The following is a 21,569-nucleotide window of genomic DNA, read 5'->3' on the forward strand; positions in this document are numbered from 1 at the left end:
GCCGCTTTTCGAAAGGAGGCTGTAAATCGCTACCTGAGAGTTATTCCCAACTCCCTAACTTAAGGCCCAACTTGGTAGGGTGCCTTCAGGTACAGAGCACCTTAGTTTGCTGGGCACAGTGATGCAGTCTGATCCGATAATACAATGCGCCCCGCTACTGGAATAAGCACATGTCTTATCGCGATAAGGAACTTTTTTTTGCCTGTGCATCTGCTGAGCAGAGAACCGATTTACTTTATGATCTCGGAGTGAAGCAGTACGCTTTGCAAAATACAGACACGATGGCTGCTACAAGAGCCAGTGATTTTCTGGATGCGTCCGATAGCGAAGACGAGCAGCTCAACGGATATGATTCTGAAGATGAAGTGACAAAGGGAGGACGCGGCCCAAAGAGACGAAAAATCAGCAGCGACGACGAGGACGACGACAATGATGACGGAGCTAGCGATAAGGACCAGGATGACGATGAGGGAGATGAGGATGGCTTGGAGTCGACAACAAAGGACGACGCAGATCAGGGGGGAGAGGAAAAGACAAAGGCAAAAAAATTAAAGTCCAAAGACCTACCGCGCGTTGCTCAGCCCGCGACGAAGAAAAATCTTATTACAACAGACGAGGCCATCAAAAAATCCGGCGTCGTATATATTTCGCGCGTACCGCCCTTTATGAAACCCAACAAATTACGCTCCCTTCTCACCCCATACGGCACCATTAACAGGATATTCCTCGCCCCCGAAGACCCAGTCGCAAGAGCGCGGCGCATCAAGGGAGGCGGCAACAAGAAGAAGACATTTACTGAAGGCTGGGTGGAGTTTGTCAAGAAGAAGGACGCAAAGGCTGCGTGCGAGCTGCTCAATGCACGACCAATTGGCGGCAAGAAGGGAAGCTACTATCACGACGATATATGGAACTTGCTGTACCTTAACGGCTTCAAATGGCACAATCTGACGGAGCAGATCGCCGCCGAGGACGCCGAGAGAACAAGTCGCATGAGGGCTGAGATTAGCAAGACGACGCGTGAGAACAAGCTGTTTGTTCGCAACGTGGAGAGAGCCAAGATGCTGGGCGGCATGGAGGCCAAGGCCAAGGCGAAGAAGAGGAAAGCGAACGATGCAGCCGTGGCTGGCGAGGAGCCAAAGGAGAGCGTACGGACGTTTAGGCAGATTGCCAAGATCAGCAAGGGCGATGATACCAATGAGCAACCGGAGCGTGTCAACAGAGTATTGAGCAAGATTTTTTAATAGCCACTTTTAATATATATTATTTTTTTCTAAATTCTCTTACACTCAAACACTGCCTATCCCCTACAGTCTTGCCACAGATGTACGGTATCAAGCATCCATTGCAGGGTATCTCAGCTCGCTCGGGCAACTAATTGATCTCCCATAAAAACGGGCTTCAAGTGTCTGGAAACACCTTGACATGAACGCTTAATAATGCATCCCTCTTTCATCCTTTCATTGCGAGCAGCCAAGCAGGGGCAGCTGCAGTCGGAAACTGCCGTCATATCTTGTTCCTCTTTTAGTGCATGTCCCCGCGGATGACTCGACGAATGACTCAATATCGCACATTCTTCCCTGGCTCTTAGCCCCAGCCGCTACGACGGGATAGGCAATAAATTTTCAGCGGCCAAATGCAGCGATAAGCCATGAAATCGCTTATCAAGCAGCGGGGCAAAATAATTTTTGAACTCTTGTGTATTGTATCAACTACGGGCTTCAATCCAGCCTCGTAAATCATTCTACCACCATACACAACTCTTTGCATCGCATCGGTCTCATCAAGCAAAATGTCTATGGACCTTGATGATGCCATCTCTATTGCGCCTGCGCAGCAGACGCATACGAGCGCAACGTAAGTGCCTGTCCTCCCATCGCAAATTCGAACATACCATTCCATCTTTTACTGCGACTGCATCCCCGCAGTATCCGTGAATGAATGAACAAGGACCTTGGCTCACAATATCCCCCCCTTGCAGAATCCTCTGTCACAACTGCGGTACTCCGATCGATGGAACGACGGCCACCGGCGCAACTTGCTACGACTGTATCAAGTTAACCAACGACATCACCAATGGAATCCAGCGAGAAGCCACCATCCAGCAGTGCAGAGACTGCGAGAGATGGATGTTGCCCCCAGCAAGTTGGATCATCGCCATGCCCGAATCTCGCGAGCTTCTGGCTCTCTGCCTCAAAAAGCTAAGAGGCCTGAACAAAGTGCGAATAGTCGATGCGAGCTTCATCTGGACTGAGCCTCACTCCCGAAGAGTCAAAGTCAAGCTGACGATCCAAGACTCTGTCCAGTCAGGCGTGCTGCTGCAGCAGAGCTTCGAGATTGTATACGTCGTCGCACATCAGCAGTGCCCCGACTGCCAGAAGAGTTTCACCCCCAACCACTGGAGAGCCTGCGTACAAGTCCGACAGAAGGTCCTGCACAAGAGAACATTCCACTTCTTGGAGCAGCTGATCCTGAAGCACGGTGCACACAAAGAAACCCTCAACATCAAGGAAGCCAAAGACGGTATTGATTTCTTCTTTTCCGTGCGAAATCAGGCAGAGAAATTTGTCGACTTTCTCAACTCAGTCGTTCCCGTAAAGGTCAAGTCCGCCCAAGAGTTGATTTCCATGGATACCCACACTTCTAAGAAATCATACAAATTCACTTTTTCTGCCGAAATTGTCCCCGTGTGTAGAGATGACCTAGTCGCGCTGCCTATAAAGATGGCAAAACAGAGCGGCAACATCTCACCTCTCGTCCTCTGCCACAAGATTGGCACAGCAGTCTATCTCATGGACCCACAAACCCTCCAGACGGCAGAAGTCAACGCATCTCTCTACTGGCGGGCTCCTTTCACAGCTCTGGCCGACGCAATGGAGTTGGTCGAGTTTATCATCATGGATATTGAGCCGACCACTACTCGAAATGGCAAGTGGTTGCTCGGTGAAGCAACAGTCGCTCGTGCATCCGACTTGGGCGTTAACGACAAGACGTACTTTACGAGAACACATCTGGGAGGCTTGCTGCAGCCAGGCGACTCAGCGATGGGTTACCTGCTGAACGGCAGCAACTTCAACAACCCCGAGTATGATGCGATTGAAGAGTCCAACACATATTCATCAATCATCCCAGATGTTGTGCTAGTGAAGAAACACTACCCCAACCGTAGGAGGAATCGCCGCCGTAACTGGAAGCTCAAGCGTATGGCCAAGGACGAGGGCGAACTTTTACCAAAGAAGGCAGACCAAGAGCGTATGGATAAAGAGTACGAAATGTTCTTGCGTGACGTTGAGGAAGATGAGGAGCTTCGTGCTGCTTTGGCGGTATACAAGAATGCCAGAAAGGTCAACGATGAGGAGATGAGTATAGCAGAGACGGATATGGACGGTGATGATGGCGTGCCTGGAGTGAACATGGACGAGCTGCTAGATGACTTTGATGAGCTCACTATGGAGGATTAGTATATGGGTTAATGAAACTTACAGCAATGAGATGTAATGAATATGTTTGATTCTCAATGGAGCCTTGTCTTTACTCTTAAAACATCCATAAAACTGTCGCTGTGGAAAACTGCTTGTAATTGTCTTCATAAAAGTTCCAGCTGGTGCCAAGGAAATAGATATCAGAAGAAGGATGGTATGGAGCCGAAATCAATCGTCCTTGATTCTTCTTTGTTTTCACGTTTGACGTCTGGTCGTTTAGACTGTTCTCTTAACTTTTTTCTGTTCATCCTGCGCTCGTGCAGCCCAAAAAGATCATCATCAAGCTCATCGTCTAGACTATGGGCAGTGGGTTGGCGATTATGATTGTTGCGACCTGAGTGAGAAATCTCTTTGCGATCTGTTTCTGTAGCAGATGAAGACGCAGCTTGATTGCTTATGTGAGGATTCGGCACAACGTTTCTGCTCGATGTAGTAGCTGGGCGTGAATGAGAGGGCTGATCGAATTTGATCCTTTTGGAGGACGCCGGCATTGATGCTGGTGGCGATCTCGCACGGCTTCGACGATCTCCCTGCGGCGAGGACTTGCTCGAATAGCCCGCAGCTGCCCTCGTCCTGCTCGATGACGATGAAGCACTTGCAGACGGCATAATGATCCTGCCTTCCCGCCTCGGCGCCTCCATCAAGCCCCGCAGGTTTGTCCTCGCCAGCGACGGCACGCTCTCCTCGTCCCTTGCTTCCCCACCGCCCTCCAGTGTCTTGCGCTGCTTCACATCCCGCTGGGCCAAATCGCTTCTCTGCCGTGCTCTCGCAGTCGGCGCTGCATCCACCACAACTGGCCGCTCAATCTCGCGAATGGTGGCCGCGTTTTGGGCCTTGGCAAGTGTCTTGAGGCGATCGTACTCTGCGCGGTGGAGATGCGCCGTGAAACGCTGAGCAATGTGCAGAAACTCATCGTCGACCATTCTGTATTTGTCGTCATTGAGTGGCCCTGGGTTCATGAATCTAGCAAGGCGTGAGCCAGTGATACAATTTTGATACGTGAGTCAAGGGGCGTGCATCCACAAGACGGGTGAGCACACGCAACATAAAATGAGATGGTAATTTTGGGGGCGCGTACTGTTCATGAGGCCGCTCTGGAGGAGGCGAAGTAGAAGGACTTCGAATAGGATCTACAGACAGTTTTTTATTTATTAGCGCTCGGTTTTCAAAGAATTCACGTATGTTACATCTTTATTCCTACCCGAATCCAAGACGCGCTGAGCGTATCTGCGCGACACGGGCGTTCGCAGAACATCACGGCTGTCATCTTGCGCCGTCGAGCTTGAGGCCGAGAAACGTGCTCCAGGGCTCTGCGCTGCTGGTTTTCTTCTTATATCGCTTGGATAAGGCTCGGATGTCCTTTTCCAGGGCAGTTTTCTCGCCATGGCTGCGAGATGCTGCGCTTTATAGCGTTGAAGGTTCAGTTGAGCGGGCGCTTCGTTCACAGACGCACGTTTTAGTGCAAGTTTGTAGGTACGTACCACCTGTGCATACAGTAAGATGCAGTAGGTAAGCGGCGCTGGTTCAAGAACATGTTATTCAAGAAAGGAAGAATAAAAAAAAGATTAATCAATTAGTTTAATGAATAAAGAAAAGTCTCACATAAAGCATTAATAATAGGCGTGTTTGCTTTGGCTCATGGCCGACATTGGTATTCAGACAGTTATTGAAATTCCGAGTTGGCGGTTCTCCCCATTAAGATATGTACACAGGCAAGGGGCTAAGAGATGGTATTTATTATCGCACCAGACTAAGAATGCGGCTGAACAGCTCATAACCAACTGATAAAAGGCTGGATACTATGAATCCATAGAAGTTATTCTCCTCATCTCATTTCAATAGAAGATAGACAGCTGCCCCTCGCATAATCGTTTGTTGGTGTAAAAGGCTCCTCTCTCGTCTCAATGGATGATAGACAGCCGTCTCCTGAATAGGTAGTCACTTGTTGGTTCAAAAGTTACCTCATCTCAATCGAAGAGAGTCAGCCGTCCCTTGAACAACCGTTTGTTGGTCTAAAAGTTTCCTCTGTCAAAATCATCCGTCTGCAAGGACAAAGCTGATGGTTGGGAATAAATCCCCGACCAAGGATGAAGAGTCATGCCGATAGGTCGAGCCATGAGCCATCGGGCTACAAGCTGTGCGTCAGGGGGCACAGTACCATCACTGCTAACCAGGTTCAAAAAACGAGAGACGCTGACACGAAGAAGTCCTGGACCCTCGAAGAAAATTTGTAGTATACGACAGCCTGTCTTACTAAAGGATACCATTAACAGCTAGAAAAGAAATAGTAAGTTTTCTCTTCTTCAAATGTTGGTAGAAGCACCTGCGGGGTAAGTAGCATGTTCGATCCAACACACTTGTACCATGCTCTCTCTCAGTACCTTTGCAGCCAGTAGCACCTCGCTCCTCAATAAGAGATTACCAGGAGGCGTAATCGTATCAGAGTTAATCAGTATTGAGTGGGGTACTTCAGAACTACCACGCTCTCTTGACATTGAAAACGTCAGGCTCACTCGCCAGTCGTATAATAGAAATCGATGGTGGAACCTACGGGGAATCGGCTCTACATTGTATGTAGACAAGTCAGTCCTGACTGGAAGACTAGAAACTTTTAGCTGAGTCGCTCGTATGATGTCTAACGTGTCTTTGGATTAACTCACTCCATCTTGACCCAGCAGAGATGCTCTGGCCCACCATCGAGGCTAAAGCGTGCTCTTCCTGCTCTTCCTCCTCCTCCTCCCCCTCCTCCTCTCTCTTCTTCAATGTCCCAATCCACCAGCATCAAACATCTGTGAAAATTGTCTTCGATATCGTCGAATAGTGGTATGTTTGTTCGGATCGGGCAACCATTCCAGGATTCAATGATTTCTGGCCTATTCGGATCCGGTGATGGCCACCTGTTGACCTCATTCCACCTTTGCGCGCGTCGTGCAGCTACGTGAGGAGTGTCGGGGCGGAAAAATTCAGCACATACGGAGTGCTCGTCATCGACCATTTGCTCGTCGTCGACGATTAGCCTGTCTTGAATAATACCAAACTCCAAACGAAGGTCACCAGACAGAACTGGCCTGTCAGCCGATCTCTCGAGTTCCCGTGTAAGACGATCGGCGGCATCGTAGATCTCCTGGTGCCACTGGCGCATTGGCTCCGGAAAAGCCAGAATATGCGGCCTCACGAAGTCTCTAAACGTTGATCTATTCGATGACATCCTCTACCACCATGCGTTCTTGTGAGTTGTCCTCCCGTATATTTGTCCAAGCACGGTGCTTAATATTATGAGGTCCCAGGTATCGCATTAAACCCAAGGTGTGTCAGAGCCTCTGCCGAGATACGTGTCAGAAGTCTTCACAGGATGTTCTGTTTACAGTCGACCAGCATACGGGATGGTCTACTGGATGACTGCTTCCCAAGTAAGATTCGTTTGAAGAGGAAGCCGTCAAGGTCTACTCGCTTATAGAGAGACATGATAACGACGAGCACGTGTATATCATGTGATGTTTACTTAAAGTTCGCTTCAGATTCAAAAGCTGGAAGCACACGCATCTTCTAGCCAAGGATTTGATATGTTGGTAAACTACTAGTAGCTGGGAGCATTGCTCTACCTCTCCTAACCTAGAGCTGCAACTTTTATGTGACTTGACTTGCACTTTCAATGCATAGAGAAAGCTAGAGTAGCGGCAATAAGTCTATTGATATTATGTCGTTTGATAGTTAACCTGTTCCGAAGCATTTCAATAGTGCCCAGGCAACGAAAACCCAAGAGGTACATTGTCGTGACTGGGTTCTGCGAATATTTCTACTGCTTCAGCACAGATGCGCTCTTTCGTTCTTGTACCATTCCGCATCTTGACAGAAATTGTTTCATGGATATGCAAAGAGCCTCTATTTTATCACCAATGCAACTTGTTAGACTTCATTGATAACCTGGAAGGTATATCTTGTACCGTTTCCTCGTTAAACTGAGGTTGATGTTGGAGCTACATAGATGTACTGTGCTAGATACTAACGTATTGCCGGTACCTGCCTGACTCTCCACGCACATGGTCTACTTCTTCATCAATAAGAGTGAATCCAGGAATAATTAAGACGCCAAGGAATGTGTTGTATGTTAAATCGCTTCACATCCTACCTGATAAATATGCGACCTCGGCATAACGCAGTGTGTATTACAAGCATGTAGGTACCTGCTGCCAGCTACAGCCCCTCTACTCCGTAAGCCCCGCTAAACAAGACCTGCCACCTAGGAATTCAGGCCAAGCTTTGGAAGTTTAAATTCCTACGCAAACAGCTCTGGTGTTTTGTTATCTTGTCCAGAAATCGTGCAATTGTCAATTGTGCAGAGTGCAGTCCTGATGCTCATGGTGTAACATCATTTCTGCCATTCCTTGCGATGCTGAATTCGGGCATTGAATCATCATGATTGTCGTGGCACTCTGGCGCCGAGCCTCGGCGAGGCAATGCGGCTTCTTCAGCAGCTCGGTTTACAGGGCAGCGACGGAAGTGCGCTCATCAAAGAGGCTGTCGAGTAGGAACGTCAGCGGCACACGGAATATAAGCTCGATGCTTGAAAACACCCGAAACATTGGTATTATTGCCCACGTTGACGCTGTAAGACTGGCATCCGCTCATCTTGTCCTGATTCTGTAGCTCACAAACCGGGCAGGGCAAAACAACAACAACTGAACGCATGCTCTACTATAGTGGTGTGACACAGAGAGTAGGAGGTGAGCAGTGGGACTCCCCACATCTAGAGAAACCAAGCTGATAATCTTAGATGTGGATTCGGGCAACACTGTGACTGACTTCCTTGAACTTGAGCGGGAACGCGGAATCACTATCCAGTCGGCCGCCATTACATTCAACTGGCCACTCGAACGGGATTGCTCACCTGGAACAACGCCAAAGACTATCAATTTGATTGATACTCCCGGACACCAGGACTTTAGATTTGAAGTTGACCGATGCCTACCAATCCTTGACGGGGCTGTGTGCATCATCGACTCTGTCAAGGGCGTAGAAGCTCACACAGAGCGAGTATGGGCCTCTGCTCAAGAATTCAAGATTCCGCGGATTGTTTATTGCAACAAACTGGACCGTGAGGGGGCGTCTTTTAGAAAGTCTGTCCTGGAAATTGGGTCTCGACTCAAAGGATGGCCATTGGTTTGCCAAATTCCTTGGTGGGAGAAAGAGGACTTTGTTGGCGTAATAGATGTCGTCGATGGCGTGGGATATCGATGGAAGAGCGAAAGGCAAAAGACTCGATATGAGCCAGCCGAGCTCACGGAGATGCTTTCATCGTCAAACCAACCTTTGTTGGCGGAGATTCAAACAGCACGGCAGCGTCTGATCGAGGGCCTGGCGGATTTTGACGAAGCCGTAATGGAAGAATTTTTGGCTGAAAACGAAAACATTCCTGCCTCTCTACTAAAGCAGGCTATACGAAGGAGTATTCAAAATGGCGATGGTCGCGCCATACCTGTGTTTGCCGGTTCAAGCTTTCGTCACATTGGAGTTGAGCCTCTCATGGACGCCATTGCAGACTACCTTCCCAACCCAGCGGAACGGCCAGACGCAGAGGTCCGTGTTGGGAGTACCAAGAGTGAGCTGCGTGAAGCACTGAGGCAAAAGGGCAAGAACACCATTGACGCAAACGTCAGCTCAGTGGCTTCTGTCTTCAAAGTGTTTGATCACCCTAAAGAAGGTGTCATCAGTTTTGTGAGAGTTTATCACGGAACCTTGACCCGTAATGCACCAAGTTTCAACACTCATGTGCTCACCCAAGAACGACCCATGGGTATCTTACAGATATCAGCGTCCAAGACTCACGACATCCAAGAACTCTCTGTTGGCCAAATCGGAGCATTGAGGGGGGCTCAAGAAAGCACGCACTGGAGATACCCTGATCACCATGGCAGGGGGCAAAGCTGTTCCTGAGCATTTGCGGCATATCCAAATCAGACCCCCTGAAATTCCGCCGCCCGTCGCTTTCCTACAAGTTGACCCATACGGAAATGTAGCGGCGCAGCAGCTAGAGATAGCACTGGAGAGTGCATCGCGAGAAGATCCAAGTCTGCGATGGAGTAAAAACCCCAAAACCGACCAATTTACCATTCAAGGTATGGGCAAGCTTCATCTGGATGTATCTCTTTACAATATGAGGCAAAAATACAAGATAGACGCCGAATTTGGTCCAATAGAGGTTGACTACAAAGAATGTGTCAACACCACGACTGATCCTCGAGAGGCTGTTTTTGATCGTCCGGTAGCCGGCAAATCTGGCAAAGTTACATGCTCCGTTGTTCTCAAACCCATAGAGGCAGAAGAGCAGGAGACTCTGATGGAATCTGGCGTTGAAAAGGACGGCAATATTGTTCAAATCGAGATACCTATGACGGGCAATTCCAGCGCCTTGCTAGTCGACGTGGATGAAGCACGCCAACAACTCTTTAATGGGGCCATAGCCGGTTTAGCAAGAGGGCCTCGACGTGCGTCGCCGATACACGGGTGCCATGTCCATGTTACGCTTAACACAGCAAGTGATGCGCTGGAGACACCAACTGGTGGCCACTTTAGCGGTGCGGCCAAAACAGCAGTTCAAGCAGCTCTTCGAGATGCGTTCGACAAGAGCCAGATTGGCATTGTAGAACCCATCATGTTGACGCACATCACCTGCCCCGAAGCGGCTGCTGGAACAGTCCAGCACGATATCACGGCTGGTGCAGGTGGCCATATTCTCGAAGTGAACGACCGTTCTGCGGAATCAGCTAGCGAAGAGCTCATCGACATTTCCAAGATTTATGCACCACCAGACCCCTATGACTCAATCACCTCATTACGAGGGAAAAAATCCATTGCTCGGATGGTCGAAATTGTAGCGAAAGTTCCATACAAGGAGATGCTGAATTACGATGAGCATTTGCGAAGCAAAACGGCAGGTCGTCATTCCATGACCATGTCATTTGATTCTTTCGCAAAAGTGGTTGGCCATCGCGAAAAGGATATTTGAAAAGCTAATGAGGCGAGCGCATCAATACAGCTGACGAGGACGTGACAGCAGTACATTATTCGAATGTAGTATAAAGAAAACCAACTCGACTATTCTGGGATTGAGATGCAGCATTATTGATCAATGACTCACCCGGAATTATGCCCTGTTGGAAGAGCATATGCGTTCCCTAGCAAAACACAATCAACAGAGAGAACAGTTTGAACATTTTATGAGGAGACAAGATACTAAGTGCAATGTACCGCATGTAACGCGAGTTGAAAACCTCCATCTTCTTGGCTGGCCGTATCGGGTATTCGATCCAAGAGATCTATCCTGCTCTGGCTGCCGGAATATGTATCTCAACGCCAAGAAGCCGGGCAAATTGATCACCCACGGGGCAAGAGGGGCGAGCAAGCTTCGCATGACGCCGCCTTCATTGGAGACTGGGATGCATTGGAGTGAAAGAAATCACAACTCATTACCGTTCCCTGCCCGGGGCAGCTACCGGTGGCCACTGTGGGCGAAGCAGATGATATCACGATGGCGAGCGAGATTTGAGAGATTTAACCGAGTATCTTACTGAGCACGGGGCATTAATATCCTACTACGGAGTACCCCGAGCAAATACCATCACTCACCGTACCGTACCAGGTACTTCGCCCCAAAGACGACATATAGACACTCCTGGCCTTTGCACAAGCCTCGTCTCCGGGGTTGAGGCTGCTGAAGTCTGGACTGAGCTTAGCCATCTCTCTACATGGAGAACTTGGCCAGCTTCGTCCAGCTTACAACGACCCTTTGTGGGCGTTCATGCTCGTGTTAAGTGGAGCACATCGTCTAAGCAAAATTTCTATCCCTGCAACCCCATGCGAAAAAAAGGAGAGGCCGTGTCTAATCGAATCCGAGCTAGCTTGGCTTACAGGGAGACTGAGCAGCCATAGCTGCGGCAACAAAAGACACTGAGAATTCTGGCTCGTTTGAAGTTGTCCCAAGCTGAAATTGGGACGAGTGCCACCAACATCTCCAAGTACTACATATGAGATATGTTCGTCTCTGATAGGCAATTAGTAAGGACACCTCGTGGGGTAGCGCGGTCAGCCCTGTTTGTCCTAATAACGGCGAAGCTGCTTGGGGATGGGGGGATCAGCAAAGACGCAGCGACGATTCGGAGCGTTCCGCCAAATACTATTGTCTTAGACGGCGCCGATCAACCTCTTCTCCTTATCCGCCGCTGATGATATCGCCGCGATGATGTGTTTGCATGCGCAGTATACCCGAGCAGAATCACTGTAACGGATACCCTTGTGGTGCGACATATTGATACCGCGACGAAAAGTCCGGTCGTCAGGGGGCGGACGTTGCTCTCCCTTTGCTTCTGGAGCGGCGCGCTAATATACAGATTCCACTCAGGAAAACGACGCTGCTACTATTACCGCCTACTATGCGCCAAATCGAGCACTGTCCCGTACTATTGGCAATTAGCACGGCATCGCTATATAATAGTCATGGCAGCAATCTTGTTGGCTCATTGTTTGGCTGTCCGGCGGCGAGCCGCCTCGTCTATACACATGTGCTGATGTTGCCCCCGACGCAGCACAGCAGCTCTCGCTAGCTGGATTAGACCCCGGAGGAAAATCAGACCCTGTCTAGCTCGTGGATTATGGGACGTGCTCCCGTTGCAGTCAATGCAGCGTTCGATACGTATCTCATACTAAGAGGGCCTTAATTTCCTTTGGCCCTGTCCTAGTGGCTGGCTTGGTGGCCGGTTTCCCAGGGGAGAAGCAGGCCGCATGCTGATTGGCTCCGGTGTTGTTTAATTTCGACGCGCTCATCCCACGGATCCACACAGCTGGGCAGGCATCACAGCAAAAGCCCATCTTCAGCGAAGCGGCGGTCGAGGCATTATTAGCCACGAGCTGGCAGTAATACCACTACACTATGCCGAACTAACCACAGTCAATCCCTTCCTTATTGCCTGCCCACCGTTGCCCTGCTCGCCGAGGGTCCCTCTGTCGCTCTTTTCATAGATCTTCTCGACCGTCACCGCTGTCTCTCTCTTTTTTCCTCCGTTTTCCGCGTGTCGTGTCGTGTTGTCGCTGTTGTATAGACGAGCCTTCTTTTGCCGTCGTCTCCGTCACTCTTTGGTTGATTGTTTGCATAACACAGCCTCTGTTCGTTCTGTTTGTTCGAAACTTCGAATTCCGAGCGTCGTACTCGTTCTTGCCGAGCGACCTCTTGTCTCTCTTTCTCGCTAAACCCGCTATCACGACTTACACATTCGTTTTCCTCGCGGCACCATGAAGGTTACAGACGTTCAGACCGCCTTCGCGTCGGCGGTTGTGCTCCTCTCGCTGCCCGCCGGCACAGTCGCCTCATCCCATCGAAGAATTCACCAGCTTCCTAACAAGAAGCACACCCATTTGCGCTCTCACACAATAGAGGATGCTAACTCCATTGTCAAGCGAGGACAATGCGCGTTCCCGACTGATGATCCTAACCTCGTTGCTGTCACACCCGATGAGCAGAATGCTGGCTGGGCTATGAGCCCGGATCAGCCTTGTAAACCGGGAAGCTACTGTCCAATTGCTTGTAAGCCAGGCATGGTTATGGCCCAATGGGATCCCGATTCTTCATACACCTACCCAGCTTCAATGGTGAGTTGTAACTGCAACGCTGAGAGAGAGAGAGAGGAGAGAAAATCGTATCGTTCCTGAATGCTAACTCTGTCAGAACGGAGGACTGTTCTGCGATAATAGTGGCACTGTCCACAAGCCTTTTCCCAACAAGCCTTACTGTGTTGAGGGTACCGGCTCTGTCGTAGCTGTCAACAACTGTGGTGAATCGATGTCTTGGTGCCAGACAGTCCTGCCCGGTAACGAGGCGATGCTTATCCCTACTGAGGTCTCATCTTCTGCTACCTTGGCTGTTCCTGATACCAGCTACTGGTGTTCCACTGCCGCTCAGTAAGTTTTTTTTTTTAATAAAAAAAAAGAAACATTTGCCTCATGTAGCACAAACTAACCTGGAAATGTGTAGCTACTATATCAACCCTCCCGGAAGTACCGTTGCGGATTGTGTTTGGGGAACTTCAAGCAAGCCAGTTGGCAACTGGTCTCCCTATGTTGCCGGAGCCAACACTGATTCCAACGGCGAAACTTTTGTCAAGATTGGTTGGAACCCTATCTACACAGGCTCCTCTTTGATGAGCACCCTGCCCACCTTCGGCGTCAAGATTGAATGCCCTGACGGTGGCTGCAACGGCCTGCCCTGTTCGATCTCACCCAACTCCTCTGGTAACGTCGACAGCAAGGAGTCTGCCGTTGGCGCTGGTGGCGCATCATTCTGCGTTGTCACTGTTCCCAAGGGCGGTACTGCTAACATTGTGACCTTCAACACTGATGGTAGCTCCGGCTCCAGCTCCGGCTCCGACTCTGACTCTTCGTCTTCCTCATCTGCCGAGCCAAGCTCTACCATTGCCGAGCTCAAGGCCGGTGGCTTTGCCGCCCAGGCAGAAAAGGCCACATCGACTACCGCCGCTGCTTCATCCACCGAGGTATCCTCCACCGTGCCAGCCTCAACAGAGGCATCAACAACCGCGGCAGCTTCTACCACGGCTGCAGAGTCGACGACAGCACACACTACTGAGGCCACTACCGCCACTACCGCCGCTACCTCGGCTACGAGCGAGACCGACGTTAGCTCCACCACTGTCAAGGCTTCGAAAACCGCGACTTTTGCTCACGCCCGTCCGTCGGTGAACCCTGGCATGTTCCACGAGAACGGCACATCACCCCAGACCACAGCGGCGCCCGTTGGACCTTCACAAACCCAGGCTGACTCTGCTCCGGTTACCACGACTACTAAGAAGGGCGAAGCTGGCCGCCAACAGGGCAGCCCTGCTTTTGCAGGCCTAATTGTTGCCTTTGTTGCCGCTGCTTGCTTCTTTTAAAGAAGAGAATGAAGAGAAAAAAAATGATTGATGGCAAAGTTGGCCTTGTTAATTGTATCTCCGGCAGACCTTGTATTTTCACATCTAACTTCAGTGTCTATGTCACATTTTGTCAGCTGCAGCTTACATATTTTCTTTGTTTATATGCTGCTCTAGACTTTATATCACTTGACGCGATTTTTTTTCTTCACCTTTTCTCTCTCGCTTCGCAAACTCGGGCTGTTTGATTCCCCCTTTCCTCCCTGTCACACCACTATTGATATTCTTGGGCTGCCATATCTGCATATGGCTGTACTTTCTTTTTATCTTACATACCGTTTATTATATGCTTATATGCTACACATATAAACTGACATGCCCCCCGTTGGGCGATAGTGTTTATTGTCTTTGGGGAGATTTGGAAAGTTTTTTTTTTGTGTCTGGTATCTTGCCACAAGCCTCCAGCCAAAAAAAAAAAAATACTCCCTTTCACCCTGCTTCTCTTCTCTTCTTGTTATGATGCCAGAATACGCTGGAGCACATATCTTTATACTTATTACGAATCTTTTTATTATCTTGTTTTTTTTATTTTCTTTGCCTTCATTTTGTCGTCGATACCCCTCTTCAGCAGTAAGAGAAACTTAAAACCAGCTTTTACGAAACTTGGAGGACAAGAAGGACACCAAAAAAAATTAAGGAGGGGGAAAGCGAGCGATTTTTTTATTTTTTATTTTTTCTTACAATCCTTTTTTTTTGTCCACATTTCACGATGTATGTCTTTGGGGGGAGGGCTTGGAGTGGTTTTTACTTTTGGCTATTTTTTTTCTTCATCTTCATACTTCAATTCTTCTTCTTTTTTGTTTCACAAGATGAAAGCGGGAGGTTGGAGGGATTCCAAACAAACAAAGGCTAAGAGGAAATAGAAGAAAAGAAAGACAGAAATAGCGCATTAATGAAGTTTACGTTTCTCGAATGCAGTCAGTAGCCAATTAACAAGGACGTAGATGAGTAATAGAAAGATGTAAGGGCACTATTGAATGATCAAGGCAGAGTGTACTTTTATACCGTAGCTTGTATGTCTCATTACAGTCGTAGTTAGCGACATTGGCCGTTTTAGGGGGGTATCATTTCGTTTTCTTCTATGGAGTAATTAGCTATACAGTAGACGACACCATGCTATGGTGTGATTTAGCGCCGGCGGTTAAAGAGAACCAGCCTTATCCAGGATGCCCTTTGCCTCCTCTTTCCCCCAATCTAGGAACTTTGTATTGCCCTAATTAGCCAGACATCATGCGCACCCCTTCTCATAATGTGACCCAGCCGGGAACTTGATCCAGGTCGAATTCATCATCGTATCTCCTCTCTTTTATCGTCTGCCAAACATTTGGCCAACCAGCCAGTACAGGGCTGCCTTTTGCTTTTGCTCCGATGATGGCAAATCGGCCCTGGCTGTGCGCGATGAAACCATGCATGAAACCCTGTTGGACGAGCGTGGCGACTGTCATTTCAACGTCTTCGTAGGTGACCTGTGCATTACCCCATATGAGCCCCTCGTTAGGGCGCAGCTTTTGAGAGCCATTTGCGGGAGGCATAAGGGTGGTCTCGTGGGAAGATTGAATGTTGTTTTTGAGGGCCTTCATGAAGACAGGATTGGCTTGTGATGGCTGACCGCGTAGGCGCGGGTTATAGGGCTGCCAGCCTTCGAGGCGGTGTTGAACGTAAGTTGCTACGGTAAGCAGATGGGAGAGTTCAAGAGTTGCTGCTTTGCGGGATGAAGCGTCTGTTGGAGGGACGTATGTGAGGATAAACGTCTTGCGGGTGAGACTCCTCCATAGGAGTGGCCGAAGGCGATTGGAGAGTGGTAAGAGAAGGCCCTTTCCTAAGAGCCATGATTCGTGTGCCGCAAGATGAGATTGGAACTGCATGAAATTACCAGAGCGAACGGCCATACACAATGGAAGGAATATTGGTTTTAGTGATTGAGCCTCCGGTCGTGATGTTAGTGTATCCGAGGGGAATCGCCCGAGAAGGAGATTCGAGGGGATGAGGTAGGTAAGAATGTTGCAACGATGAGAGACGAGCTGTGGAGGAGTCTGCAAGTAAGCCTCTTGTAGACATAGAGAAGCGCGGTGATAATGCTGATTAGAGAAGTTGAAGCGGCCAATGTAGTAGAGAAAAGTGACGCGCTGAGCGGCGGGATAGAGCGAAAGCGGAGGCGATATGCTCTCAATGTTGACGAATATCATTTTGGCTAGTTGAGTTCTTCGACACTATTGGAAATGAAAATTAAGACGACGCCTCTTATACAACAAAGGCAAAATGAAGCATACCGCGAATAACAGTTTGAGGACAAGATTGGCAAACATGTATATACCAACCCGCTTGCCTTCCGGCTTACTCGTGCGAGTGCCTGACCTGTCGGTCAGACAAGTCGTGAAGATTTTTTGAATGATCTCAGCAGAAGACTCGGCGACGGATTTGCGGTTATCATCGTCCACGACACGAAGTCGACGAGTGAGATCAGGCCGGCGGTTGAGGTTCATGGTAAGACGGGCAAGAGTTTCAGACAAGGACATGCTGACTTGAAGAAGCATTGAGCCGTAGGTAGGATGGGCGAACGCGGTGGAACAAGAGCTGCAGAGGTTTTGTTAGTGGTAGGTACCTTAGTAGTCAAGAATATAGCTTAAGAGTATTCTGCTTGTACACCCTGACTGCTGATTCCATGATGAACATGAGCATTACTCACTTCACTAGCCCGCTGAGAAGCTGATGTGCCCCCAACAAGTCTGAAAAATCGACATCTCGCCAGTAGGTCAGGTAGTCCTTCAAAAAAGCCAACAGCCCCGGCCACGACGTGGCCTGTCCCTCTGGCAGGTCGTCCTGCTGCGGAAGACGATCCTCGACAATCTTGTCAATGGCATCCTGGCGGCTGAACTTGGAACGCAGCTCGGCTGCAAGGTCGTAATACTGTTTTGGCGACTCGGGCTCTACTTGGAGCCATGATCGGAGGAGATCGCCTTGCTGGCTGCGGACTTGCTGCTGTATTTGCGAGAGGAATTGAGAGACTAGAGACATGATTTACGGGGATGAAGAATGAAAAATCACCATTTGGCGGTGAATTGGGATGGGGGAAAAGAGTGAGGGTGAGAAATATAGAGAAAAGGTCTAGATATGTAGGATACGCATTGAATGAGAGAGTGAGAAGTCGCGTTGAAGTGAGGCTGGTGCTAAAGACGGTCTGATGTGGCGGTGCAGTGTGGCGCACGGTCGTTGAGAGCGCAGCTATTCTGTGAACATTGGCTGAATTCATACTGGTCCACCAACGACATGACGAAATTTCTGAGCAAACGCTACTTGAATGTTGTATAATGATATCTTGGCACTTTGAAAGTCCTCAATTCAAATATCATAATAATATTTAATCATCATTGTTCTAAAATTACATGGCCTTTGCTAACTGAATATCCTAATCTGTACAATCTTCCCTTCCCATGCTATATACTAGGTATGTACTCTTTTGTCTGTTTTCCGTTTCTTTTTTTCTGTTACTTTCATCTTTTTACTCTGTTTAGACTCTGTTTAGACAGAGTCGATTCTCTGCACAACCACAGCAGTGGCACCACCACCTCCGTTGCAGATAGCGGCAACGCCATACTCGCCAACCTTGAGCTGGTGAAGCAGCGTTGTGAGGATTCGGGATCCGGAGCTGCCCAAGGGGTGGCCGAAAGAGAGACCGCCTCCTAGAGGGTTCACGCGAGCATTCTCAAGGCCGAGGATCTTCTGGTTGGCTAGGATAACGGCGGCGAAAGCCTCGTTGAGCTCCCAGACGGCAACTTGATCCTTGGTGATTCCAGCGCGCTCCAGAGCAATGGGGATGGCCTTGGCAGGGGCGATGGGGAAGTCAATGGGATCCACCGCAGCATCGGCAGAACCGACAATCTTGGCCAAGACGCGAGAGCCGGATCCGTACTGCTGTGCGATGGCCTTGTTGCCCAGAACCAGAGCGCTGGCACCGTCGTTGAGAGTTGAGGAGTTGGCGGCGGTGACGGTACCAGTTCCGTCACGGACAAAAGCGGGCTTCAGCGTAGGGATTTTGTCGAACTTGACATCCTTGTAACCCTCGTCCTCCTTGATAACGACCTCTCCCTTTCTGGTCTTGATGGTGACGGGAGTGATCTCATCAGCAAAGGCATTGTCAGCCCAAGCCTTTTGCGCTCTCTTGTATGACTCGATGGCGAACGCGTCCTGCTCCTCTCGTGTAATCTTGTAGACCTTTGCTGTGTTCTCGGCGCAGTTGCCCATGGGAAATTTGTTGTAAACATCGGTCAGACCATCCTTGAGGAGACCGTCCTCGGCAACAGCATGGCCGTATACCGGCATGAGGCCGCCACGGGGAAGGTTGAAAGGTACCCGGGACATGTTCTCCATACCGCCGGCAATCTGGGCTTCGGCTAGACCCAGTTGGATGTTCTGTGCGGCGAAGACTACGGATTTGAGACCAGAGGCGCACACCTTGTTGATGGTGATGGCCTCAACGTGCGTGGGGAATCCGGCGAGGATGGCGGCCTGGCGAGTGGGAGCTTGGCCCATGCCGGCCGCAAGCACGTTGCCCATGTAGATGTCGGTGATCTTTTCCATCGGAACTTTTGACTTTTCGAAGGCGGCCTTGATGGCGGCAGCGCCAAGCTCAGGAGCAGGCACGGTCTGGAATGAGCCATTGAACTGGACGCAAAAGAAGGAATGTCAGCATAAATTCGCATGGCTTGTGGGTAGCGAATGGTTGTAAAGAAACGCACCTTGCCTGTCGCCGTCCGAGCAGCGCTGAGAATGTAGGCATCTTGGATCTCTTTCCTCATCGCAGAGCTGGTTGAGAACTGGCGAGCCGGGCTCACATGGCTGGCGATTTGGCCGAGGCGCCTGGCGGTTCTAAGCTGAGCGCTGGACATTGTGGTGGATAAGGAGATTCAGACGACGCAGAAAGAGAAAATGCGCGAATCGCAAACGGGGAATATAGGAAAAAACTTGATTCAAGAAGAGAGAGGAGGAACCAATGCGAATTTGGAGTAAGACGTCGGCAAATTCAGAGAAAAAGCAGCTGAAAGTTGTTTTATACGGTTTGTCGGCACAGGCGCAGGGAGAGGAGCTGCTGAGCCGCGGCGGTATGTCTCGGCTTAGAGCGGGGGGAAATCAGCCGAGCTCCGTTTAAGCCGGTGTGACGGCAGAATTTGGCGGGGGATTAGAATTGGAATTTGGAAGGGATGGGATTGCAAAAGCCGGGGAAGGGAATTTAGAATTACCATAAACTATAGTTGGTATTCCGGGGATCATGGGATTTGCCTTGATCCATGACATGTGCTCTCACTGTAATATACTGGGTTCCGCCCCAAACAAGCATTAATTGCATCAAATGCTCAATAAGCCTGTATGCTACTCTACTCGTACTTATTGCCTGATACTGCATCATCTCGGCACTTTCACGTCAGCAGGCCCGAGGCAGCAAAAACGGAGTCCCTTTTTCAACGGAATGGAATCATCAGTAAACAGCCGGCAACCGCCACAGGATCCAGCAGGTCGGAAACGCTGTGGCGTCGCTCCACCCCGTTCGCCACAGCTCATGCTCATTCTTTCGTCGCCGTCTTTCGCCTTGATTCGCGATGCTGATGCGCTGTCACATGATCATGACTAATCTGCCCAATCGCTGACCCGCCATTGGCTCTGATTAGTCGCCCATCAATTGCTGCCCGTTATTATCTAGTGCTGCCATCACGCTTGACTCGTGAGCAGGTTCCGGCCTTTGATCAACTTGTTCCAGCGCAGAAAAGACTCGCCGACATTTTTAACAAAAACATTCCAATCTCTTCTTCGCCTACATTGGGTCTTCAATCGTTTCTCTTCTTTTTTGCTTGCTCGCAGCGAACCGAGGCATCCGGATCTCAAAGCTCGACACTGCTCAGCCCGCTCTACTGTCGATTCCCAAACCAGATCCGTCCACAACCATGTCAACGGCTGCCCGGCGTCGCTTGATGCGCGACTTCAAGGTAAGTCTATCATGGCCTTGATCTGCTTGCTCTTTTGCACTCTCTAACTATTATTTCAGCGCATGCAGACCGATCCTCCTGCTGGAGTGTCAGCCTCTCCCATTCCCGATAATGTCATGACCTGGTGGGTTTGCCCCTCATCTCTCCGTTGCCGGCAGAGAGTTTTATCAAGACCCAATTTCTAACCACATTTCTCTCCAGGAATGCCGTTATTATAGGCCCGGCAGATACTCCTTTCGAAGATGGCACATTCCGACTCGTCATGCAGTTTGAAGAACAATACCCAAATAAGCCTCCCCAGGTCAAATTCATCAGCCAAATGTTCCACCCCAACGTATACGCCACCGGCGAGCTGTGCTTGGACATTCTGCAAAACCGATGGAGTCCGACGTACGACGTTGCTGCTGTATTGACTAGCATCCAGAGGTATGGACACGGACATGTGTGATGGAGTGCTTTATACATCGTCTACTGCCTCGATGCATTTTTGGCTAACTTGAAGCGAATCACTGCGCAGTTTACTTAACGATCCCAACACTGGTTCACCAGCAAACGTCGAGGCCTCGAATCTTTACAAAGATAACAGAAAGGAGTATACCAAGCGTGTCCGAGCAACTGTTGAAAGTAGCTGGGACGACTAAAAAGGATTACATCAAGATGGAAGTACTGAGGAATTATGTGTACCCAAGGCTTCACATGAATCCCAGGTCTACTACACCATCTGAATTCGGATTGTGGACTCAGTCTGTCAGATCTTTTTGATATGACATGCTGTCCACGAGAGCTTGGAGCTTGATAGAAGGATGGAGAAGATTCATTGCAGGCGTTCTGGTGCACGAGATTGAACTGGTTATACCAAGGGAAGGAGGATGAATGCTCGCTTTTGCTCGATATTTTTTTTTTTTTGGTCTTATTTTCTCCTACAGTAATCTAGCGTTTGTTTTTGGTATCCTCGTCATAGTGGCGTGGATGGCTGGCGAACGAGACATAGGTAGTAGTTATTCAGCGGCGATGGATTGTCAAAACCTTCTTTTTTTTCCAAACTGTTTTTCTTTCTCATTTTCTTATGGCATACAAAAAGGAAGTGTCAAGTAATCCAACGTGATGATGAAGGTATATGTGACTTGCAAACAGCC

General features: G+C 49.4%; 10 protein-coding genes across 10 annotated transcripts; 6 read left to right on the forward strand and 4 right to left on the reverse strand.

Moving 5' to 3' along the window:
• The first annotated feature begins 218 nt into the window (after window positions 1-218).
• On the forward strand, window positions 219-1,272 carry TrAtP1_001641 (uncharacterized protein). The gene has a single exon (XM_014085914.2). The coding sequence runs from the start codon at window positions 282-284 to the stop codon at window positions 1,239-1,241; it is 960 nt and encodes a 319-aa protein (XP_013941389.1). The 5' UTR covers window positions 219-281; the 3' UTR covers window positions 1,242-1,272.
• Window positions 1,273-1,707: 435 nt separating this feature from the next.
• On the forward strand, window positions 1,708-3,479 carry TrAtP1_001642 (uncharacterized protein). Its single transcript, XM_014085913.2, has 2 exons — window positions 1,708-1,854; window positions 1,979-3,479. Exons 1-2 carry the CDS (start codon window positions 1,790-1,792, stop codon window positions 3,456-3,458), a joined length of 1,545 nt encoding a protein of 514 aa, XP_013941388.1. The 5' UTR covers window positions 1,708-1,789; the 3' UTR covers window positions 3,459-3,479.
• TrAtP1_001643 (uncharacterized protein) lies at window positions 3,480-4,887 on the reverse strand. The gene is made up of 3 exons (XM_014085912.2): window positions 4,681-4,887; window positions 4,558-4,609; window positions 3,480-4,442 (listed from the first exon to the last, which is right to left on the reverse strand). The coding sequence occupies exons 1-3, from the start codon at window positions 4,862-4,864 to the stop codon at window positions 3,620-3,622; spliced, it is 1,059 nt and encodes a 352-aa protein (XP_013941387.1). The 5' UTR covers window positions 4,865-4,887; the 3' UTR covers window positions 3,480-3,619.
• Window positions 4,888-5,397: 510 nt separating this feature from the next.
• TrAtP1_001644 (uncharacterized protein) lies at window positions 5,398-7,060 on the reverse strand. The gene is made up of 2 exons (XM_014085911.2): window positions 6,140-7,060; window positions 5,398-6,080 (listed from the first exon to the last, which is right to left on the reverse strand). Exons 1-2 carry the CDS (start codon window positions 6,685-6,687, stop codon window positions 5,783-5,785), a joined length of 846 nt encoding a protein of 281 aa, XP_013941386.2. The 5' UTR covers window positions 6,688-7,060; the 3' UTR covers window positions 5,398-5,782.
• Window positions 7,061-7,895: 835 nt separating this feature from the next.
• Window positions 7,896-9,413, forward strand: TrAtP1_001645 (uncharacterized protein; the record flags this gene model as incomplete). The annotated part of the gene is made up of 3 exons (XM_014085910.2): window positions 7,896-8,087; window positions 8,143-8,203; window positions 8,254-9,413. The coding sequence occupies 3 exons, from the start codon at window positions 7,896-7,898 to the stop codon at window positions 9,411-9,413; spliced, it is 1,413 nt and encodes a 470-aa protein (XP_013941385.2).
• Window positions 9,414-9,633: 220 nt separating this feature from the next.
• TrAtP1_001646 (uncharacterized protein) lies at window positions 9,634-10,485 on the forward strand (the record flags this gene model as incomplete). The annotated part of the gene is made up of 1 exon (XM_066111082.1): window positions 9,634-10,485. The coding sequence occupies one exon, from the start codon at window positions 9,634-9,636 to the stop codon at window positions 10,483-10,485; it is 852 nt and encodes a 283-aa protein (XP_065967155.1).
• A 1,609-nt stretch (window positions 10,486-12,094) lies between these two features.
• TrAtP1_001647 (uncharacterized protein) lies at window positions 12,095-15,417 on the forward strand. Its single transcript, XM_014086313.2, has 3 exons — window positions 12,095-13,121; window positions 13,198-13,430; window positions 13,504-15,417. Exons 1-3 carry the CDS (start codon window positions 12,765-12,767, stop codon window positions 14,414-14,416), a joined length of 1,503 nt encoding a protein of 500 aa, XP_013941788.1. The 5' UTR covers window positions 12,095-12,764; the 3' UTR covers window positions 14,417-15,417.
• Window positions 15,418-15,460: 43 nt separating this feature from the next.
• TrAtP1_001648 (uncharacterized protein) lies at window positions 15,461-17,573 on the reverse strand. Its single transcript, XM_014085909.2, has 3 exons — window positions 17,142-17,573; window positions 16,726-17,029; window positions 15,461-16,665 (listed from the first exon to the last, which is right to left on the reverse strand). Exons 1-3 carry the CDS (start codon window positions 17,468-17,470, stop codon window positions 15,700-15,702), a joined length of 1,599 nt encoding a protein of 532 aa, XP_013941384.1. The 5' UTR covers window positions 17,471-17,573; the 3' UTR covers window positions 15,461-15,699.
• A 215-nt stretch (window positions 17,574-17,788) lies between these two features.
• On the reverse strand, window positions 17,789-19,771 carry TrAtP1_001649 (uncharacterized protein). The gene is made up of 2 exons (XM_014085908.2): window positions 19,192-19,771; window positions 17,789-19,117 (listed from the first exon to the last, which is right to left on the reverse strand). The coding sequence occupies exons 1-2, from the start codon at window positions 19,339-19,341 to the stop codon at window positions 17,975-17,977; spliced, it is 1,293 nt and encodes a 430-aa protein (XP_013941383.1). The 5' UTR covers window positions 19,342-19,771; the 3' UTR covers window positions 17,789-17,974.
• A 366-nt stretch (window positions 19,772-20,137) lies between these two features.
• TrAtP1_001650 (uncharacterized protein) lies at window positions 20,138-21,478 on the forward strand. Its single transcript, XM_014085907.2, has 4 exons — window positions 20,138-20,433; window positions 20,493-20,557; window positions 20,635-20,859; window positions 20,951-21,478. The coding sequence occupies exons 1-4, from the start codon at window positions 20,392-20,394 to the stop codon at window positions 21,072-21,074; spliced, it is 456 nt and encodes a 151-aa protein (XP_013941382.1). The 5' UTR covers window positions 20,138-20,391; the 3' UTR covers window positions 21,075-21,478.
• Window positions 21,479-21,569: the final 91 nt, after the last annotated feature.

The sequence above is a fragment of the Trichoderma atroviride genome, chromosome 1 (genome assembly GCF_020647795.1).
Source record: "Trichoderma atroviride chromosome 1, complete sequence".
Taxonomy (NCBI): domain Eukaryota; kingdom Fungi; phylum Ascomycota; class Sordariomycetes; order Hypocreales; family Hypocreaceae; genus Trichoderma; species Trichoderma atroviride.

Bases quoted from the DNA above. Each gene is read 5' to 3' on its own strand.
- TrAtP1_001643 (XM_014085912.2), bottom strand. From the start codon at position 4,864: ATGGCGAGAAAACTGCCCTGGAAAAGGACATCCGAGCCTTATCCAAGC. The intron at 4,610-4,680 runs GTAGGAATAAAG...AACTGTCTGTAG, and splicing joins TCAGCGCGTCTTGGATTCGG to ATCCTATTCGAAGTCCTTCT. The intron at 4,443-4,557 runs GTACGCGCCCCC...ACGCCTTGCTAG, and splicing joins CCAGAGCGGCCTCATGAACA to ATTCATGAACCCAGGGCCAC.
- TrAtP1_001642 (XM_014085913.2), top strand. From the start codon at position 1,790: ATGTCTATGGACCTTGATGATGCCATCTCTATTGCGCCTGCGCAGCAG. The intron at 1,855-1,978 runs GTAAGTGCCTGT...CCCCCCTTGCAG, and splicing joins CAGACGCATACGAGCGCAAC to AATCCTCTGTCACAACTGCG.
- TrAtP1_001647 (XM_014086313.2), top strand. From the start codon at position 12,765: ATGAAGGTTACAGACGTTCAGACCGCCTTCGCGTCGGCGGTTGTGCTC. The intron at 13,122-13,197 runs GTGAGTTGTAAC...TAACTCTGTCAG, and splicing joins ACACCTACCCAGCTTCAATG to AACGGAGGACTGTTCTGCGA. The intron at 13,431-13,503 runs GTAAGTTTTTTT...GGAAATGTGTAG, and splicing joins TGGTGTTCCACTGCCGCTCA to CTACTATATCAACCCTCCCG.
- TrAtP1_001641 (XM_014085914.2), top strand. From the start codon at position 282: ATGGCTGCTACAAGAGCCAGTGATTTTCTGGATGCGTCCGATAGCGAA.
- TrAtP1_001648 (XM_014085909.2), bottom strand. From the start codon at position 17,470: ATGTCTCTAGTCTCTCAATTCCTCTCGCAAATACAGCAGCAAGTCCGC. The intron at 17,030-17,141 runs GTGAGTAATGCT...AAACCTCTGCAG, and splicing joins CTTCTCAGCGGGCTAGTGAA to CTCTTGTTCCACCGCGTTCG. The intron at 16,666-16,725 runs GTATGCTTCATT...CATTTCCAATAG, and splicing joins TCCTCAAACTGTTATTCGCG to TGTCGAAGAACTCAACTAGC.
- TrAtP1_001649 (XM_014085908.2), bottom strand. From the start codon at position 19,341: ATGTCCAGCGCTCAGCTTAGAACCGCCAGGCGCCTCGGCCAAATCGCC. The intron at 19,118-19,191 runs GTGCGTTTCTTT...TTTTGCGTCCAG, and splicing joins CTCGGACGGCGACAGGCAAG to TTCAATGGCTCATTCCAGAC.
- TrAtP1_001644 (XM_014085911.2), bottom strand. From the start codon at position 6,687: ATGTCATCGAATAGATCAACGTTTAGAGACTTCGTGAGGCCGCATATT. The intron at 6,081-6,139 runs GTGAGTTAATCC...AAAAGTTTCTAG, and splicing joins CTCTGCTGGGTCAAGATGGA to TCTTCCAGTCAGGACTGACT.
- TrAtP1_001650 (XM_014085907.2), top strand. From the start codon at position 20,392: ATGTCAACGGCTGCCCGGCGTCGCTTGATGCGCGACTTCAAG. The intron at 20,434-20,492 runs GTAAGTCTATCA...CTATTATTTCAG, and splicing joins GCTTGATGCGCGACTTCAAG to CGCATGCAGACCGATCCTCC. The intron at 20,558-20,634 runs GTGGGTTTGCCC...ATTTCTCTCCAG, and splicing joins CCCGATAATGTCATGACCTG to GAATGCCGTTATTATAGGCC.